Genomic DNA, 19,464 nt, shown 5'->3' with positions numbered 1-19,464 from the left:
ACTTCAGTTCCCAGCAAGCCACGGATTGGCGCAGGCGCACTAAACCGCTCTCCTCCCCCGGGGAGTGGCGGGGAGACTGGGAGCAGAGGGGAGAGTGGAAGAGTGCGCTCAGGCTCCTGGGAAATGTAGGCTGGGCGGGGCTAAGAAAGAAGGGGATGAAGGGAAAGAAGGGATTAGAACTTTCGGCCACCATACTGCCTCATTCTGCGGCTTCTTTCTACCCACGGGGGACCGCCCCACTTCCGGCCAGACAGAGAAAAGGCTGCTGGGAGATGAAGTTCTCCCGGTGATAATGGCTCCCTCCTCCCAGTGTTCTCCCTCTCCTGGATTACACTCCACTGGATCCCTCACGCCGGCAAAGTCTGTCTAAGCGACATGCATCTGAGGACAGAGTCCTTTTACTAGCTCCCACACTCGAAAATCTCCTTAACCCAAAAGGTTATGACAAACTTGGATGGTTTATCTAAAGCAGGTGCTTTCAAACTTCCACAGAAATCCACAGTAAAAAAACAATTTTCTTTATAATCTCAGGACCCAATCCATACACACGTATATAAAACTGAACTTTCATGAAATGATACTCAGTATTCCATCCAGCACAACAAAAGCACACTTTTTATGCACAAGGAAAAGCCCAACATAAAAACAAACCAAAATATACTACTATCCCTCCAACCTCCTCTTTCCCCACCACTGACGAGGGAGAACAAAAGGGGGAGGGGAGCAACACGAAGAAAAATCCAGTTCAGTTTGGTGGTTTTCTCTTTATTGATGTGCCTCCTACCTTCCCCCCCACAATTTCAGTCCCTTCCATCTACCCCCAAAAAAGAAGGTAGTGAAAAGAAGGGATGGTTGGGGTTCTGAGCCCCTTGGGCAGTTAGAAAGGGAACAGAAACCAAAACAATCACCAGATGTGACAGAGATTGACAGTCAAGAAGTCTAAAGCAGAATGGGAAAGGTGCTAAAGGGAGAAAAAGTGGGTACTAGAGGCCATCTCCCCCATTAACCCTTGTGTTTAAAGGGGCTGGAAGAGAGTCTCAAACATTAGGAAGTGCAGGTCCTGAAAAAGGGAGGTGGTGTTTGACCCTCAAGGAGGAGCAGGTCAAGGAAGGGGGGCCACCTCTCTCTTTGTAGAATGGGACCCCCCACCTTAGGGACAGCAGCTTCACAGACCATAGACACTTTCGTCACTGTAGGCAATGTATAGAAAGAAGTCTTCTTCATGGTGTTCCTGGGGTGAAAGCAGAAAGTAACAGTGTTCAGGCAACTGGGCTTTAGTTACTTGAACCACCCACCACCGGAACAGATTCTTCCAAAACCATTCATTTTGACTCTCCCTCTCACTTGCTCCAGGCCCTAGACGCTGAACAGTATTATTCTAGCCAACAGTCTTGGGCAAAAAGACCTCAAACTGTTCTCTGCTGCCTCAGAACAGGGAGGGGCCTGGGGAGAGTCTGGATCACAACAGTTGCTCCAGCTCACTATTCTCTTTTCTTTCTACTCCCACGGCCCTGTCCAAATCCCCAACCCAAGACTATATGGAAATTTTAAGAGCAAATATAACATTGAGAACTAAGCAAGCCAGTTGGTCCAAGAATTGCTGACTTAAAACTTTTTGCCTCTGAAGCGCTTCCAATTCCTCTCCAAAGCCTCCACTACTTCCCAGGCACCATACCTGGTATAGCTGACCCATCGTGGCACTGGTGGGTGGAATGACATTGTTGACAAAGAAAAACAAGGCATCCTCAGCTCGGAGATGAATTCGCTTCCGGATCAAGAAGTAGAACTGACCAACTGCCAAAGATACAAGGCCTGATAAAGTCAGAGATCACAAATGCCCTCAAAAGAACACCTTCTATGTGGAGCCTCCTCCCACAGAAACTGCGCTCCCACCCCCAGAAAGCAAACCCGGGTATTGGGTCAGATTCCCACCTGTAAGATCAGAAGGCACCAGATATTTCTTTTTGTCCAGGTCTCCTATCCGAGCTTTGGGAGCCTTTTCTACTATCACCTGTTAAAGAGAAGGTGAAAATTAGGAGACGTTAGGTATATAACCGGACAGCTCCACCTGTCAAGAACTCAAACAACATTCCTAACACCCACACCTACCCCAGACTCATTCTCTTTGTCTCTGAACACGCGGCGCAGCCCTGAGTAGGGATTCTGACCCCACTGACTCAAATTCACCTAAACATCCAGGATCCCTAAACAGGGCGTCGTAACAAACCGTTATTTTAATCATAAGGGGATGACTTCTCTGGGCCGACTACAGCTTCAATTTGAAAAACCCCATGTGAAGCTCAGACTGTCAAACGCCCCACGGCTTCCCACATCAATCTCAAGGTCTGTCTCTCGCGTCTACATCCTCTCACCCCCAGCCCTACCGCTACCCCACTCCTTTCACCTCCGGTCCCAGGGACAGCAGTTTCGGGCTCGTTCCCAACCCCGCCACAGCCGGCAGCCTGATGCCCGCGCTGCGGGTCCCGGACTCAAGCCCGGGCTGTGGCGTCAGCGCCAGCGCCCCGCGCCCTCGGCCCTGGCTACTGTCCTCACCGGGACCCGGTCCGGGTATTTCTTTCGGATCTTCTCGCCCTCAGAGCGGCGCTTCTCGAACGGATGCTCCTCTTTATACACGAACTTCATCCTCCCGGGAACCGGGCTGGACCGGGCTGGGCTGAGGGAACCCGGGGGGGGCCGGGACGGGGGGCGGTGGCGACGGCGGCAACGCGCGGGCGGATTCGGCGGAGCGATCCCGAGACTTGGGCCACTTCCCTATTCACCAACCCCGCCCCCGACCATCAGGAGCCTCCCCGCCTGCTATGTTACGCCGCTAGCGCAACGGCCCTAACGCCACTAGCGTAGCACCACCTACTGACCGCCGCCCCCACGCCGTCAGCGCAATCGCTTTGGAATCAATTTGGAGGCTACGCAGGCGGCGTAGGAAAGATTGTTGGCTTTTGCTATCGTCGAAGATAACTGAAAACCCATTTCCCGAGTTTCCCCCAGGAAGGTAACGATGAAAATGGCTGGATGATGGTAATCGTAATTTGAGACTTGGCTCTCCAAAAGTTCTTTTCGGAAATAACGTACAGGAAAAGAGCAGATAATTACAAGGAGAGCTATTCATGAAACGTGTTGGTACGCTGAAAGCGGCCGTTGACACCAAAACAAAGTAGTACCCAAGCAGAGGAAGTGGTCTCCGGAAATAGAGGGCAAAAACGAAACGTATGTTTGAAAAGACGCACGGAACGCTTAGGTTCCAGGGGTGAGTGGACCAATAGGGACTAGAGAGGAGGTCCGAAAAGTAAGGACTACGTCAGCGCGGAAGAATACTGCACTGCGTACCCAAGAATCATGTGATCTCGGAGAAGGGCGGAGCGTCACGTGGCGGGTGCGAAGAAGTAGAGCCGGCTTAGCTTCGGGGAGGGAAGCGCTGGGGAGGTGGAGCCCCGGCGCTCGGCCGGTCCGCCGGTGGCGTGGAGCACCCCGCCCAACCTTCCCGCCCCACGCCGCTCAGGGGCAGCGTCTGCTTAGCTTGTTCACGTTAACCCCCCCCAGACGAAATGCGGGCTTTGCCGGCGCCGAGGTCTCTCCTCCTTTCATATTTCTCCGTCCTACCGTCCTACCGCACTGAAGCTCACGTTCCCTCAGGACACACAGCTGTCCTTTCACTCCCCGCCAGGGCGCCCATCCTGTCACTAAGACCCTTCCCACCAGGGAAAGCCAACACCACCGTTCCCCCTACCCCTCGGGTCTACAGCAGCCTCTTTTCCTTCTGCCTAGGGGGCAGGGTGGGTGTGAACAAAGACCCCTCCCTTCATTTCCCAAAACCCCAGAGAAGGACCTAGGGCAGCCTTGGTTTTAAAGTTATAATGCATGGTTTAAAAGAGAAGAAAGAAAAAAAAAGAGAAAGCTGGTTACAGGTCTGAGGGGAATCTAGGAAGAAGGGAAAATAGAGAGAAAGTAAGGGAGGGGACAAGTTTGGGGAAAATCCAGTGGCCCAAAATCCCAGTTTCCCACCCACAACCCAGCCCTTGGAGTGAATAATTAGATCAGTTTTGTACAAGAGTTTTTAAAAAAACAAATCACAACAAAGCTGGCTTGGCTTCTCTTTGAGCCTCCCGGATTACCGAATGTCTCTCTCCCACTCTGGCCAGTCCTGTCTCTCCACCAGACACTGTTGCGGCTCTCCTAGGCCTCCGCTTATGTCCCAGTCTGGGGTTTCCAGGGAGTGCGAACACGAAGTTAGAGTGAGGCTGCTTGAGAATCTGGCCCTTGTGTCCATCCAGACTCCGTATGGAGTGCAGGGCTCCCAAGGCAGAGAGGGGTGGGAGGGGCAGACCCTGCCCAGGCAGTCCTCACCAGTGGACAGGGCACCAGACGGCATCCCGAGGGCTCACCCTCCCTTTCCCCCCCACCCCAACTCAGGTGGAGGGGGAGCAGCTGTCACCAGAGCCTATGTTGGTGAAGGTTTCGGCTCAGCACAGAACGAACATCAGCGGTGAACCTGGGACAACAATAACTTGCATTGGTAGAGTCCTTTTGTTGATATCCTCACACTAGTGTAAGGCAGCCTCACGGAAGACGTGGGGTGGAAAGGATCACCGTTTTCACATGAGACAGGTTCAGTTTGCCCAAAACCCAATGGCTAAAAGTGATGAGTTTTAAGAAGACCTTGTTCAAAAGTAATATTCTTAAGGGAAAAGAGATAAGTAAGTAAAACAGGACAAATTTTTATTCCTTCTTGGGATCCCCCACCCGCTCCTCTCCTCAGAAATCTAAGTGTCTAGCTTCCCTTACCTGAGGGCATCCAGCATCGGAAGCAGGTTGAGAAGGGCGGTATCGCTGGGGTCACTGAACCAGGATTTGATGGGGATGGCATTGTCTAGAGTGGGTGAAAAGGCACATGAGAAGAAACAAAGGATTCAAGAGAGACAGGGTGTTTTTCCTTTTATTTGGGGGTGGGGTTCATTACTTTAAAATACATACCCCCCCAAACTCAGTGACCTAAGTAAAACCTTCTTGATCTTCAAAATAAAATAAAATTTTAATCACCGTATCTCATACTAGGGTGAGGCTTCTAGTCAAACTTACTGCCTTGTGTCTTACCTGAAGCACTTCGATATGAGAAATCTGAATTATGAAATGGATATGGGGGGCGGGGAACATCTCATTTAAAAGAGAAACAACTTGCATCCTGACCTACTGTAAACCAGGGAATCCCAGCTCCATGCATTCAAAATACCTCCTCAGAACCACTTCCTAGTCCTGCCAGACTCACCACCGTCCCCTGTACCTGGATGGCTCCTGTAAGCCCCTGGGGAGTTATCCAGGATCACAATGCTGGAGAGGTCACTGTGGACCACAGAGAGGTCCTTGATGTAGCTGCCCAATTCCAAAGTGCAGTGCTGGAAGGCAGGGTGAGCTGGGCATCAAAAGGAGACTCGCCCTCTGTGATCGCTCCCCCAATCCCAACAGTGCCCACAGGCAGCCAGTTCTCCCAAAAGAGATTATACAGTATGCCTCCCCCACACCCTCAGAAGGTCCCATTCCAGGGCAGTTGCCTCAAACTCAGGTCCCTCCCTGATGGCCTGCCTCCCAAGCCTCACTCTTAGACCTGGACTCTAGCCCCTTACCTGTCTGTAGTATCTCCTCTTGAGAATGCTTCTGCTATTATCCAGTTTATCTGCCACAGCAGAGCCGTAAATTTCCATGCTTGCTGTGAACACCACCAGCTCGTACCACTGGCTCACCTGAAAGAGATTGGAGAAGAGGAAGGTATCAGAAGAGATGATCATTCAGACATATAGTTCCCTTTTACTAAGACTCTAGCAGAGTCCTTCAGGATTTCCAACAACACTGAATGTCTCTGAGGACACAAAATTCTGAAACTGTCCTCAGACTCAAGAGTCTTAGGCACCATACACCCTTAAGATTCACAGATGCAAGAACAAAAGGAGCGGGAAGGCCGTGGAAGAATAGAATTGCATCAGCAAAACAAATGAACCCAAACTATCGAAGGCCATTCTCTGAGCATCCTACAACCTCCCCTCTCCAAAACTGCCCCTTACCCATTTCTCCTGATCCCTTACTTCCTCCAAATCCTCTAAACTCCCAGAGCCCTAAAACCACTGCTTCACCACAGAGCTGCCTTCAGCTTCTGCAAACTCACCACTTCCAAGAAGAAATCCACATGGGGCCTCTTATGTACAAAAAACCGGACGGGATGTTTGTCTATTACCACCTGTAGAGGAACACAGCAGGGCTTGGAGAAGTCCTGAGCACCACAACACAGGCCTAAAGGACACCCCCCACCCTCCCACTGCCTGCTTCCCTCCTTCAGGCTGCCAGAGGACACAGCCAGGGATGAGATGCTCTGGGACTGGCAAAGAAGCGAGCAGAATAACAGACGTAACCATTCCATCACTTCCCAGCCCCACACACCTTGAGAATGAAGTCAGGAGGCGTTCCAGGCCGGACTGTAGGCCTCAGGACCCCATCATGATGGGAGTGAATAAGTGTCTCATCCAGATCCAGCACCAGGATCTTCCTCTTCACCTGGCCTGAACCACAATGGGAAGGGGTAACACCAACCAACCTCCAGCCAAGAGCTTGAACCCTACCTCACCTAGGGTTCCTCCCAGTCAGCATACTCACTTAGCCGATTCCGGGACACAGGAGATAAGGGAAGGATGTCATATCGAACAGTTTGGTACTGAATTACCTATAGGAACAGCAAGAGAGAGGGTTAGAACCCTCGACAAGGAAATCTTTCCCACTACTAATAGGAAGCCCGTGTTGACCATTTAGCATACATTGGGCATAGTGTAATTTAGGGTTGTTTCTTTCATCCTCAGAACAACCCTAATAATAACAACAACAATATCTATCATCTACGTCTTAAGGATGAAGAAACCAAGGCTTGGAGAAGTTAAATACTTTGCCTAAGACCCCACAGCTAGGAATTGTCTTATTTAGCAGTTTGCCCCTCCAGTTAGAATGAAAGCAAGGATTCTGTCTCGATCGTGGCTGTATTCCTAGAACACTATAGCAGGGGTGATCACTTACATTAGAATCAATGAAATGGTGGAGCCAGGATTGTACCTGTGCGGTCCGATCCAAGGACGTGCCCTCTTAACCATGATGTTATCCTGCTACGTGGAACAAAGAAATGCGCGGCCCTCCCCACCTCCACCTCAAGAATTCTTTGTGACAGCTCTCATCACCTCCTGTTGGGAGCTGAGAGCCTCAGATTCCTTAGTGGACAGGGCGTAGGAGTCAGGAGGGGAGGTCCTTGGGTCACTAAGGGGAACAGAGAATGAGGGAATCCAGGGGTTGTCAGGTCAGCTAAGTTCCTCTGGCTGGGGGCCACCAGGCCTATTTTAACCAGCCACCTGTCCATTTCTGTCTCCACTAGCCAAGTCACAAGTTGTAGAGAACCTCAGCCCTCTGAACAGCCTCCTTATCCTGGTACCCAGGGCAAGGCAGAGCACACTGGAAAGCCCCACTCACCAGGCAGACTGATAGAGTATCAAGAAGGCCAGAGTGAAGTAAGGGCTGTGAGTGGGAGGTGAGGAAGGGACAAGGACATCAGCATCTCGGCCTTCCAGCTTCTCCAAGCCTTCTCTAGAGGCTCCTGTTTCCAGCACTCAAATCTCTCCCGTGCAAAGCTTGGCAATTCCCTCCTCTGCTCTTTTCTTCTAAGCACAGTCTGTTCCTAGGCCCCAAGTCTCACCAGAACCAGGCTCTCCACTTGCAAACCAAAGGGCCCTCTCCCCCTAATCCCAAGGCATGTGCCCTTCTTTTCTCTCGGGGCTGCGATGAGGGCCGCAACAGCTCGGGTGTCCTGCCCTGCTATCTCGGGTTGCACATGCTGGGCATGTAGGGAATGCTCTAAGCATCTGCCAGAAAGGGGGTGGGGGGAGAAACCAGACTGGAAAGGAAGGAAGGGAAGACAAAAGGCTGTGGGGTCAGTGCTGCCCAGAGGAGAACAATTTTGCAAAGAACCAGTCTCTGCATGTGCTGGAGCCCATCCCTGCACCCAGAACAGAAAACTGCTATGTTAGGGGAAGAAGGGGAGATGCTCGGAGCAAGGCCAGGAAGAGAGGACAGCAGCTAACACGTAAGGAAAATCCCAGGAGCTAGTCCCCCCCACCCCATCTCAGTATCTCTGACCCGATTCTTCTTGGCTCCTAACCCTTATCTCAGGGAAATAGCCCTGCCTACAGCCATGACCACCCAGAAACAATCCTCACCCTAAACCCTAAATCAGGAAGTGGAAGGAGTGGAGTGGTAAAGGAGACACTGAATCCAAGGCCAGGCCCATTCCCCAAATCAGTAAGTCAACCACCACTACCACTCAGGGCTTTCTGGAAGTTCCTTGACCTAGGCAGCCCGCACCTGGTTTTATTCCTTCACGTTTTATTGAGGTACACCAGAGTACAGACTGGAGACCCTCTGCGCCCCAGCTCACTGAATCCTCCCCAGACTCCTTCAGAGGATTCTCCCCCGTGATGGTGAGAACACAGAGCACATTAAATGATGTTAGCCTAAGGAAGTTTGACCTTGGAGAAAAGCTATGGGAGAGGAAACCCAGAGATACACTCCCCACAGTATCCCTCACAATGCTGGGGTCTCCTGGAGAAACAATCTGAGAAGCGTGCCCTCAGATTCAAACCTTAAACTGACAAGCACCGTCTTCTGATAGGAACACCCAAACTTTAATGTGCTCCCTTCCACAACTAAAGATGCCAATCATAAATGCATCTTTTTTAGTCCCAAAGTCTTAATAAACCCAAATATTCACACTCACACTATGAAATGAGTTTTCAGGACCTTTTTCGGAAGAGTTCCCTTAATTTGAACCGCAGGGATTTCTCCTTCACACCCAGGGCTTTTCCCACGTTCCCATCCTTGTTGGTGACATACGCCCCCCCCACCCCCACCCTTGGCACATGAGCCTGTCTCTCCCTTGTTATGAGACCAAACACACACGGAGGTTCCAAATAATAGGAGAGTCTTTCACAAGCCCGCATCAACAGACCTGCTGCCATCAAACAGGTGTTCCCCGCCCCTCGGCTTCTTTAGCAACAACTACAGCTTTCTTAAAGAGCACCCCACCCATCACCCTAGCCCCCAAGAGTTGCCAAATCCTTTCCCCATCTAGCCCCCCTCCACCATCTCGGTTCTACTACAAGGGTCTTCCTCTTCCCCGTCCCACCCCATGCCCAGCGACGGGTGCTCTAATTCTCTAGCGGTAAACGCTGCCGCCGGGGCTCAGTTTCTAGGCCCTAACAGAGGCCCGAGACTTTCCAAAAACCCTCGAGCACCGCTGACAGAGGTCCCCACCACCACCAGCGCCCACCCAGGCTCACCGTGCGGATCTGCCTCCGCAAAAGGTAAATGAAGAAGCTCCAGAGCTTGGCGGCGAAGGCCACGAACGTGCGCAGCCCCAGCAGACACTGCGTCCGCATCATCCCGATGACCCCGGCACCGCCGGCCCCGGGGCCCCCGCGGCCCAGCTCCGCCAGCCCCCCGGGGGCAGCCCCCCGCCACCGGGAGGGGGAACGGGGGCCCCGAGTGGCAGGAGAGGCTGCAGAGAGGGGCACGGAGCGGGCGGCTCAGAAAGCCACCCACGACGAGGGGAAAGCCCAGCGGAACGGGGAGCTGGGGGACAGGCGTGGGCAGCCCGCGGGGGCCCACATGGGCGGGGAGTGGCACCGACGGATTCGCGGAGGTTGCGGGCCGAGACAGGTCGGGCTACGATGGGGTCCTCCGAGACCAGGAGGGAAGGGGATGGAGAATTGGGGGAGGGGGCTGTGGGGGAGGGGGCTAGGGAGAAGGGAGGGAGGGAGAAGGAAGGGGGAGGGGAAGGGGGAAGCGGAGGGTGGCCCGCTGCGCAGGCGCGCTAGGGGGCTGCCCGCGGGAAAGGGGCGGGCGGGGGCAGCGGCGCGCGCAGGGCCGCCGTGGCAGCGAACGGACCGGCTGAGCCAAGGAGCCGGGAAGGAGGGGAGGGGGAGCCGAAGGGCGCGGATGGCTGGACTGGAGCGGCCTCCCCCTCCCCGAGGTCGGGGGTGCCTCAGCCGCTAGGGAGCGGGGCTGCAGCCTCTGCAGCTGGATTTCCCACTCTGACAGGCGCCATTTTACCGCCCAAAGGCCTCCCTCCTTCTTTCTTCCCCCCTCCTCTTCCCCTCTGACACTACTTCCGGTGGTGACGTGTATTCGCTTCACCGGGGCTGAACTTCCCCCTACTCTGTCTTCGGGGGTGGGGATAAGGAAAGTGGATCGTGCTCCGAACAAGGCCCCAGTATCGCGCATGCGCGGAGGGTGGCGATGGGGCGGGGCCTGGGGCAAAGCAGGCCCGCCTCGAATTGCATGGGCGGGGCGGAGTGACGTCACTTGCGCCAGAGGCTCCGACAGTCGGGCGGGCTTGCGCGGCCACTTGCCCCTCCCGACCCACAGACAACTGCCCCAATGGCTCTTCCCGCCCTAGTCACGGTAAAAATGTAGAGAGGGGCGTCGTCCCTGCGTCTGTGCACCAGGGCTCAGGAGGGGTCGCTCCGCGTGAGCCTTCCTGGGATAGTGAACCTAAGCACCACTCACGCCAGGTTACGCCAGGTCTTAGTGGTGGGAGAGATCGTGGATGCCCCGCCCCTTCCATGTGGAGGGGCGGGGCAATGGGTAGTGACGTCATCAGAGGGCGTCCGAAGAGGGACGCGACGTGTTTTGGAGATGCTGGAGTCGCTCTTGGCTCTTGGTGGGCTGGTGCTGCTGCGGGGTGAGGGTCACAGGCACAGGGCCTTAGGAGCAGGGCCCAAGGGGCGGAAGTGGAGAGGAAGGGCCGTGGGTAAGAGGCCAGGGGTGGAGGTCCCTACCGGTTCGCGAATGCGAAAACCTCAGTGTTCTCAGGCTGTTTATCCGTCCCTCGCTCTCTCCAGACTCCGTGGAGTGGGAGGGGCGCAGCCTCTTGAAGGCGCTTATCAAGAAATCTGCACTGTGGTGAGTATCCCGCAGCGTCTCGCTGTCCTACCCGAGAAGGGAGCCTGGGCCCCACTCTTTGACACTCCCCCTCATCTCTGCCTCAGTGGGGAGCAAGTCCACATCCTGGGCTGTGAAGTGAGCGAAGAAGAGTTTCGTGAAGGGTTTGACTCCATTATCAACAGCCGGTAAGTGCAAATTGGAAGAGATTTAATTGGATTTGGGACCTCTGTTGCTGAGGAACTCCCCTTCCAGCAACAGGGGCAAACCTGATATGTAGTAGCAGCTACTTGTTCATTGAATGGATATGGGTTTTTCAAGAGGTAGGAATTAATAAGAGGAATGATGAAGAGTGGTATCTGGAGAATCCAAAGCGGGGACCATAGAAGATGAGAGGAACAGAGTAATAAAAGGCCGACAGTACAGGTTAGCACTAGAGGCTGGACTGGAGGACAAGAATAAACGTGTTCTGCCTTTTGAGTTACTCAGAATCTGGTGATCAACATGCATCAGCACTAACTGCAGGGTACATAGGGATTTGTCTTACAGGCAGAAGGAACAGTTTATGCAAAATTAGAGAGGTATGGAAGGCACACCTGTTCATGGGAGATGGAAGAGCTTCCTGAGATCAGACAGAGAGAGGTACCTGGTAGTAGAAGGTCTTACAGAGCACGAAAACGAAAATTTGAGAGGAGAGTGATAACGTCATACCTGTTAGAAAGACTCGTCCAGTGACCACAGTGTGGAGAATGGGTTAGGAGGGGGCAGCCCGGAGATAGGGAGACCAGGTGGGAAGGCTATTGCAGTAATGCAGGTTCACTCAGATGTATAAGTACCGATTAAGAACTAGTTGTGAACCAGGAACTGAGCTAGGCTAGAGCAGTGAATGAAGCCGATATGATTCCTGTTCCAGTGAATCTTAGAGAATAATGGTAGGAGGTGACAGAGGCCTGGCCAAAGACAGTGGCAGTAGGGATGGAGAGTTTAGGACAAATGTAAAAGGACTTTAGCAGGTAGAATTTCCTGGACTTAACAGACTGATGTGGGGTAGAGGAAAGCAGCCAGATCAGGAGGTACCTGAATCCACCTATGTTAGGTGGTTAAGAAAGATTACTTCCTGGTCTGGTTAGCTAAGTGGATAATAACAGTTTACACCTGTCTGTTGAGCCCTAATTTTGTATCAGCTGTTATAGTGGAGGTGATGCTGTAAAGATGGCATTCACAAGAGAAGCAGGAGATAGAAAGATGTCTGGGAACAAGTTCTGCCACTGTGAAGCTTTCCCAGGATTTCTAGTCCATGCCAGTCTCTTTTCCTGAATCGCTATGTTATCTGTAGTTAGTACCTCAGGACTTGATTCTTGACCTTCTCTAAGCTGTCCTACAGGCAGGAACCATGTCTCAGGTCCTCTCTTTTCTCTTTATCCATTCGAGGATGATACACTTTAGGCATCACTTAGTACTGTGCTGTCAGGAGGTTGGTATTCCTATTTTATAAATGAAGAAACCGAGTCTTACAGAGGTGAAGTAATGTATCAGTTAGGTGAACTTGGACAAGTAGAACCAAGCTTGCAGCTCAGGGCTGTCTAATGCCAAAGTCTGTGCTCTCAATTACTATATTCTACTTCTCAGTAAAAACTTTGCACTAGGGCTTCCCTGGTGGTGCAGTGGTTGAGAGTCCGCCTGCCGATGCAGGGGACATGGGTTTGTGCCCCGGTCCGGGAAGATCCCACATGCCATGGAGCGGCTAGGCCCGTGAGCCATGGCTGCTGAGCCTGCGCGTCCGGAGCCTGTGCTCCGCAATGGGAGAGGCCACAACAGTGAAAGGCCCGCGTACCACAAAAAAATACCCTTTTCACTAATGTTTAGGATATTAGTGAAAATCGAGAAACAGCCACAAAGATCAGAAGCTGAATTTGGAGATTAGGGGGAGGGGCAGTAGAATCATGCCTTTCTGTTTCCCTTTGCAGGCTGGTTTACCATGACCTCTTTAGAGACCCTCTCAACTGGTCAAAGACTGGGGAAGCCCTTCCTGGGGGTCCCCTGGAAGTCTTGAGGGCCCTGAGCAGGAGGACAGATCCTGGCCCTGTCACCATTGCTCTCGATTCCCTCAGCTGGCTGCTGCTTCACCTTCCCTGCACCACACTCTGCCAGACTCTGCACACTCTGAGCCATCAGGACTCCTGCCATGGTGAGACTCCTCCTTCGTTTCTTCCCACCATACATTCCCCCTGCCAAGGGATGTGCCCCTTTCCACCCTAACAGGAAACATATCAGGGATCTCCAATTGGACTTCCTTCCATCTCTTTAGCCTTTATTCTAGTTATTGGTTTCTTCATAATGCTATCTACTAATTACTCTTTTTTTTCTTCTCCAAGTTTATTTTTCCCTCATTCATTTCATTCATTCATTCAACAAACATACACATACATACACTGTATCAGGCACAGTTCTAGATAATGGAAAAATAAAGGCTAACTGTAGTCAGGTCCTTGCCTTCCAGGAGCTCAAAGTCCCGTAAAGGTATAGACAAGTAAACCAGCAATTACTAGAAAGTCTGATAAGGACCACGATGATAAAGGAACATGCACAGAGTACCTTAAGGAAGGAATGTCTTGAAGAGCAAGGGCCAGTTTGTCCAGCTGGGGGCACTGGGACTAGCCCTAAGGTACAGTGGGTACTAGAATGGGCTTTAGAGTCAGATACCCAGCTCGGTATACAGGTGCTTGGTCTCACAGTGCTTCCATTTCCTCAGTAAAAGCCGAGGAAGGAGGGAGTTTATAGTATGAAGATGAACCACTTGGAATTGCTTTTTTTGTAGATCAGATATGATCAAATGTCAGCAATTCCATACAGTCCAACCTAAAAATGCAAGTATTTAGTGCAGTGCCTGACGCTTTGTAAATGCTGGTAAAAAGGGAGGGAAGGAAAGAGGGGATCTAAGGCACTGACTGGGATCTTGTCAAGTTCCCGACACTGCAGATAGTTCAGTGTGTAAGAGATGAGGCTGGAAAACAAGCGGAGAACAGATGCTGAAAGTGTGGATTCCATCCTGAAGGCCTTGAGGCGCTCCTGTGGATTGAGGTCAGAGCGGTGCCTTGATTCGATGTGCATTGGAATAAGAAAGTGTTTTAAAGGTGAGGGCTGAAAGAGGTCAGAACAGGGCAGTGACACTGGCCGAGGTCAGTCAGGATCCTGGCAGGGCTCTGAGAGAACGTGGCCCTCTCCTTCCTTTTTTCCTCTTCACTATTTGATCCCAGGCCTCCCCCGAATGCTCCCTACTGCCCTTCGTGCACCACCTTTCTTGTGCCTCTCCAGGTGACAGCTCCCCAGGAGAACAGGTGCATGTGCTGGGCCTGCTGCATGAAGAGCTTCACGGCCCAGGCCCCTTGGGAGCACTGAGCAGCCTTGCTCAGACCGAGGTGACCCTGAGTGGTGCGATGGGCCAGGCCTCAGCCCACATCCTCTGTCGGAGGCCCCAACAGCGTCCGACCCACCAGGTCAGAAGCACAGGAGAACTGGAGGTTGGGGTCAGAGAGGAAGAGCAGTAAAATGGCTGATGCGATGGAGCACTTCCCTGGGCTCTCATGGTTTGAACATTGACCTCGTTGTATCTCCACAGCTGCCCTGTGAGGTAGATTGTTTTATTATCCCTGTTCTGTAGCCTGGAAAGCTCGGATCCTGTGAGCTTAACCAATGAAAGATACTACCTTCCAGGAGATGAAAAAGGAGAGCAAGAGCTGGAAGCAGCCAGTTACATAAGTGGCTGGGAGCTGGGGTGGCAGGTCCTGGTTCTCTGGTTTGTTCAGTAAGACGAAAAAAAACCTTCTTAACACTCTTCTTTCTTCTCCCCAGACTCAGTGGTTCTCTGTCCTTCCTGACTTCAGCCTGGAGCTCCAGGGGGGGCCGCCTCTAGAATCCCAGGCTTACCCAGATCCTCATACTCCCTCGGTATCTAAGAGAGCCAGGGCCGGAACAAGGGGATGCAGTTTGGAGTCTGGAGAAAGGAGAGAGGGGGATAAAGACTGCAGAGGTTGGGGGTGGGGTCAGGGATTTCAGTGATGGGGCAGAGTGGCAGCATCCTTTGTCTCTACAGATGGACCCCACGACTCATTTGACTTTTAACCTTCGCCTGTCCAAGAAAGAGAGAGAAGCCAAAGATAGCCTGACCCTGCCCTTCCAGTTCAGCTCGGAAAAGTAAGGTTGGGGCCTCAGTGCCTGGATCCCTGAGCTGAGCCCAGCATCTGGGCCTAAGAGGTGGGGCAACAGCAGGTTGTTGATTAACCTCTTAGACTTTATAGAGGCTGAAGTCCACTTCCAGAGGCACGTCTGGGGAGGGGTTCTCTACCCACCCAAACCCCAGCAATGGGAAAGGTCCTTTATGTCTTTTTTCTCTCCGTTAGAGCCTTGGGTCCCAGCTCCACAGATATCCCCAAAGTAATCTGGGCCTGGGTTGAGCCAGACCAGACCCTGGGGAAGCGGCCCTGTCTCCAGGCAGCGGTGCTAAGAGGACAGGAAGCTAGATGGGTATGGCAGAGGCAGGTTAATAAAGGCTTAGTAGATGCCTGTTGTCCTGTGCCCAGTGTGTGGGCAGGTGAAGCAAGACTTCGGCGGGATCCTTGCCCTCAAGCTGCTAAGAACTTAGGCTATTATGAGAGCGGTATAAGAGTATCTACCCTGTACCAGGTGGTGCTTCTGTGCTAACTAAACGAGGTCACACAGGGGGACTTAGACCAAGAAAATATGGAGGCCAAAGAGGGAGTCACTGTCACAAGGAAAGAGGGTATCCAGACATGACCCATTACCCACCCTCACCAGCACCAATCTCCCTTTATGTCTTCTCAGACAGCAGGCTCTACTGTGCCCTGGGCTGGGCCAGGCTACCAGCCACATTTTCTATGAGCCAGATGCTTACGATGACCTGGACCAAGAAGACCCAGATGATGACCTAGATGTTTAACTGGCCAGGAGATGTGACTAGACTGTAATTGGAGGAAGAGAGACACCTTGGGCCCATAACCATCCTTCCATTGTTTGCGTTGGCCTTAGCCTGTCTCTGCCCCATCTTTGTTCCCTGTGTCGGTGGAGGCCCTGCCCTGTGACCCATGAGCCAGGGAGCAGCTTCCAGTGAGGAGAGAAAGTGGAATGGGGGCATAACGGAAGGTGACACCACCCCCCAACAAGCCTAATAAAATCTTAATTTTTAAATTAAAAACAAAAGCTCTTTGGTCGCTATTTAAGCAAGAGTTGCGAGTGGATAGGATTGGAGGCTGGGAGGGGATGAGGGAAGCCAAGATCATGAGTCGTTTAGAGTCAATAGTCAAAAGTGTTGGGGACTGAATGACTGAAATAGTGGAGCTGGAACAGCCTTGCACACCATTGGTGCTCACTAAATGTTTTTTTAACTGAAGTAGGTACACTTTAGGTTCTAGCTTCCCTGCAAGGATCTGGGTTGGAAGAAAGCAGATGCCCCGAAGGGAAAAAAAGTCTACTTTGCAAAACATATTTTTATTACTGTACAAAAAGCACACCCTCCCCCTTTTTGTCTCCCCGCCACCCAACACCCCAGGGAACTGTACATGGTGTGCTGGGCTAGAGTGACCGCAGGCTTCTGCTCGGCACCCTGCCCACGGGTTGAGCTCTCTGCCCCAGGTCCTTTCAGATGTCTGGGGGCACCTCTAGGCTGCCAGGCTGGGGTAAGGGCGTCCCAGCTTACACATACTCCTTGGCAGAGTTGGGCTTAGGGTAGGAGCGGGGTGCACGGTACCCAACTTTGCTCTCACTCCCAGGACAGGAGCAAGAGAGCAGTGCACCTCCCAGGAGGACCAGAGCGGACCCTGCCCAGCCAATGAAGATGGCAGGACCAAACTCATACCTGTGGGGAAAGGATTGGGGTCAGAAACCCTGGCCTGCCTCTCCCGACCCCAGACCCCTTAGGAGGCAGGGCTCTCTTACTTACTTAACATTCATGGGGACCAACGGGTTGTAAAAGTCTGTGACAATCTGGTGGCCATACCAGGAGCAAGCTATCAAGGCAGCAAGACCTGGAGAAAGAATGAGGATTCAGATATTGTGAGCCCCCCGCAAACCAGCACCGTGCCCACCCTTACCCCTCCAGGATGGGCAAGAACAGTCCTTGGGCCCACCTTGGACTTGTTGCTCACCTGCCAAGATGAAAATGATGCCTCCGGCCATGGCTGTACGGGCCTTCTTCACTTTGTCGTCCCCCCCACAGTTTGTACACTTCATGCCCATCGTGGCCACGAACGTGGCCAGGAAGCCCAGCACCAGGGAGACCACCATTAGGGCTCGGGTGGCCTGCAAGGCCGCTGCAGGAAAGGGGGAAGGATGCTGTCCTTGATGGAAATGCCAGCGGCCCTCGGATGGCTCCAGCCTCTGAGCCGCCGGCTGCACCCACTCGCCGCAGGCCTGGGGCTCCCTCGACGCCCAAGTCCCAGGCCAGAGCGGGTGGATCCCGCCCCCTCCCGACTCCGCGGGCCTTCCCGCTCCGCCCCGCCCTCTCGGCTCTAGGATCCGCCCGGGGCGCCAGGGTTTCGACGAAACTGCTCCGGGGAGGGGAAAGGGTGAAAGGGTACATCGAAGAGGAACCGAAGTGGTGGCCTGAGCCCCGAAAGCGGTGGTCGGAGACCCGACGCCGCCCGCAGATCCCGGTCCTCGTCCCAGCTCTGACCCCACTATCGAGGCCACGGTTTGTGGCTTCGGCTAATCTGCCGATAAGATTAGAAGCCGCAGGCGGCGTCCCAGGACTGACAGGGTGCACGGCTCCTCGGCCCTCGGTCCGACCCCGCGGCCCCCAACCCAACTCCGAGGCCTCCAGCTCACGCCGCCTTTTGTCAGAGAAAAGGGCGGGAGATGGCGGAGGCCGTGGCCTCCTCGGGGTGGGGGGAGGGGAAGGCCCCGCCCCAGGACTCGGCTTCCCGGGAGGTGCTTGGGCCGCCGGCCGCCAAGCCCGAAGACTAGGCCGGTCCGCGGGCGAAGAGGGGCGCAGCCGGCCCCGGAGGCGCGCACGTGCGACCCCAGAATCTCGGCCCGCGGCGTCCCCAGCCCGACCGCTTCCGCTTCCTCCTCTCCGCCCGCCCTCGCCGGCAACCCAGGGCGTCGGGCCGTGTGGCCTGGGGTCGGGGCCCGCGCCCACCCCGCTACCTCGGCCCTGGACGCGTTCGCCCCGTCGGTCCCGCGGCCTTACCGGGCAGGGCGAGCACCGAGTCGTACATTTTGCAGCTCATCATGCCCGTGCTCTGCGTGACGCAGTCCATCCACAGCCCCTTGTACATGGCCTGGGCGGTGATGATGTTGTCGCCGGCGTACGAGCTCACCTGCCACTGCGGGATGGCGGTGCACGCCACCAGGCCCACCCAGCCCAGTAGAGCCATGGAAAAGCCCAGCAGCTGCAGGCCCGAATTGGCCATTTCCGCCCTCAGAAAAGACGGGAGGCGCTGGGCTGGCGAGTTTTGTCACCCAAAGAGGCAAAAAAGTTTTTGGTCGAGTGCTTGCAAATCTTGTCACCGAAGTAAACACAAATCTACCCCTCCGGCGGGGCGAGGATCTCACAGCAGAGGGAACAGGACTGGTGGCCGACAAAAGCAATCCGCGAAGACCCGGCAGTTCCCTCCGGCGCTCGGCGACCCTTCCCAAACAAAAGGTGGAGGGGCCGTGTGGGCGCGGTCCCGGATGCTGGAAGTCCCCAAAGTATCCTGGGCTGTCGGCCCAAGGCTGCTGTGCGAAGAAAGGTCGCTCAGCGGTGAGCGGGCAGGTGCGGGCGGACAGGTGCGGCGCACCTGAGTATATGTAGGTCGTCGGGGGCGCGCCCCCGCGGGCACCGGGAGCGCGAGGCGGGGAGGGACCGGAGGGGCGGCCGAGGATGACCTGACGTCACCGAAGGGACACTCACCTGAGCCGGAAGTCCTGGCCCCCACCCCTCCCGGCCCAGGTGAGGAGGAAGAAACCTGAGCACCAGGGTCACGCCCCTTCACTTACCGGGCTTGGACCGCCGGAGGGGAGGAGGCGGAGTCTTCTCGGGAGTCCCAAGCTCCGAGTAAGCCCCTCTGGACTGGAGGTCCCTCGGGCACCAGGATGTCCCTTCCCCTCTCCCCGACAGGTGCGCTAAGAGCGCGGCGGAGCCGGAGCCGGGGGGATGCCCCAGGCCAGCCTTGGCTCCACCTTTCCCCCACGCAGGGACTCTCGGGTTCTACTCTGGGCGCTCTTTGTCCCGCCCTACTTTCGCCCCAACCCTCTGCTCTTTTTCTCCTTTCCTAGCCGATCCCACCTTCAAGGGCTCTGGCTCCAATCCCGCAGGACTCCCCACTTCAGCAGCCTTATTGGAGTCTCCACCGCCAAAGTCACCTCCTAGCACCCACCCACCCCTCGCCGCTGTCGCCCTCCAACAGACACCCAGCTTCCAGGCATGGCGCCCCAACACCCCCCATCTCCTTGGCCCCCTATTCCGATTCCTGCTTGACATGACTTAAC

At 54.3% G+C, this 19,464-nt stretch overlaps 4 protein-coding genes across 5 annotated transcripts; 1 reads left to right on the top strand and 3 right to left on the bottom strand.

Moving 5' to 3' along the window:
• Positions 1–597: 597 nt before the first annotated feature.
• On the bottom strand, positions 598–2,726 carry GABARAP (GABA type A receptor-associated protein). Its single transcript, XM_079726261.1, has 4 exons — positions 2,554–2,726; positions 1,933–2,011; positions 1,676–1,794; positions 598–1,231 (listed from the first exon to the last, which is right to left on the bottom strand). The coding sequence occupies exons 1-4, from the start codon at positions 2,641–2,643 to the stop codon at positions 1,166–1,168; spliced, it is 354 nt and encodes a 117-aa protein (XP_079582387.1). The 5' UTR covers positions 2,644–2,726; the 3' UTR covers positions 598–1,165.
• Positions 2,727–4,034: 1,308 nt separating this feature from the next.
• Positions 4,035–9,498, bottom strand: CTDNEP1 (CTD nuclear envelope phosphatase 1). Its single transcript, XM_079726187.1, has 8 exons — positions 9,375–9,498; positions 6,658–6,724; positions 6,445–6,563; positions 6,173–6,244; positions 5,637–5,753; positions 5,297–5,408; positions 4,801–4,885; positions 4,035–4,507 (listed from the first exon to the last, which is right to left on the bottom strand). The coding sequence occupies exons 1-8, from the start codon at positions 9,474–9,476 to the stop codon at positions 4,447–4,449; spliced, it is 735 nt and encodes a 244-aa protein (XP_079582313.1). The 5' UTR covers positions 9,477–9,498; the 3' UTR covers positions 4,035–4,446.
• A 1,218-nt stretch (positions 9,499–10,716) lies between these two features.
• On the top strand, positions 10,717–16,194 carry ELP5 (elongator acetyltransferase complex subunit 5). The gene is made up of 8 exons (XM_079726037.1): positions 10,717–10,777; positions 10,938–10,998; positions 11,085–11,165; positions 12,945–13,165; positions 14,293–14,474; positions 14,830–14,925; positions 15,071–15,171; positions 15,820–16,194. The coding sequence occupies exons 1-8, from the start codon at positions 10,732–10,734 to the stop codon at positions 15,932–15,934; spliced, it is 903 nt and encodes a 300-aa protein (XP_079582163.1). The 5' UTR covers positions 10,717–10,731; the 3' UTR covers positions 15,935–16,194.
• A 361-nt stretch (positions 16,195–16,555) lies between these two features.
• On the bottom strand, positions 16,556–18,404 carry CLDN7 (claudin 7; the record flags this gene model as incomplete). 2 transcript variants are annotated; one of them, XM_079725851.1, is made up of 4 exons in its annotated part: positions 16,556–16,849; positions 16,934–17,018; positions 17,139–17,303; positions 18,182–18,404. In XM_079725851.1, the coding sequence occupies 4 exons, from the start codon at positions 18,402–18,404 to the stop codon at positions 16,687–16,689; spliced, it is 636 nt and encodes a 211-aa protein (XP_079581977.1). In that variant the 3' UTR covers positions 16,556–16,686. The 2 variants fall into 2 exon arrangements, with proteins under 2 accessions (XP_079581977.1, XP_079581978.1); XM_079725852.1 differs by lacking the exon at positions 16,934–17,018.
• Positions 18,405–19,464: the final 1,060 nt, after the last annotated feature.

The sequence above is a fragment of the Hyperoodon ampullatus genome, assembly GCF_949752795.1.
Source record: "Hyperoodon ampullatus genome assembly, chromosome: 19".
Classification (NCBI taxonomy): domain Eukaryota; kingdom Metazoa; phylum Chordata; class Mammalia; order Artiodactyla; family Ziphiidae; genus Hyperoodon; species Hyperoodon ampullatus.
The sequence above is the reverse complement of the archived record's forward strand: the minus strand, read 5'-3'. Positions and strand labels throughout refer to the sequence as shown.

Coding starts and splice junctions, on each gene's coding strand:
- ELP5 (XM_079726037.1), top strand. CDS start 10,732: ATGCTGGAGTCGCTCTTGGCTCTTGGTGGGCTGGTGCTGCTGCGGG. Junction 10,999..11,084: donor ATCAAGAAATCTGCACTGTG/GTGAGTATCCCG, acceptor TCTCTGCCTCAG/TGGGGAGCAAGTCCACATCC. Junction 14,926..15,070: donor CAGATCCTCATACTCCCTCG/GTATCTAAGAGA, acceptor TTGTCTCTACAG/ATGGACCCCACGACTCATTT.
- GABARAP (XM_079726261.1), bottom strand. CDS start 2,643: ATGAAGTTCGTGTATAAAGAGGAGCATCCGTTCGAGAAGCGCCGCTCT. Junction 2,012..2,553: donor AATACCCGGACCGGGTCCCG/GTGAGGACAGTA, acceptor TCTCTTTAACAG/GTGATAGTAGAAAAGGCTCC. Junction 1,795..1,932: donor GGTGCCTTCTGATCTTACAG/GTGGGAATCTGA, acceptor TATCTTTGGCAG/TTGGTCAGTTCTACTTCTTG.
- CTDNEP1 (XM_079726187.1), bottom strand. CDS start 9,476: ATGATGCGGACGCAGTGTCTGCTGGGGCTGCGCACGTTCGTGGCCTTC. Junction 6,245..6,444: donor CTCCTGACTTCATTCTCAAG/GTGTGTGGGGCT, acceptor GTTCCTCTACAG/GTGGTAATAGACAAACATCC. Junction 4,886..5,296: donor GGCTTACAGGAGCCATCCAG/GTACAGGGGACG, acceptor CACCCACTCTAG/ACAATGCCATCCCCATCAAA.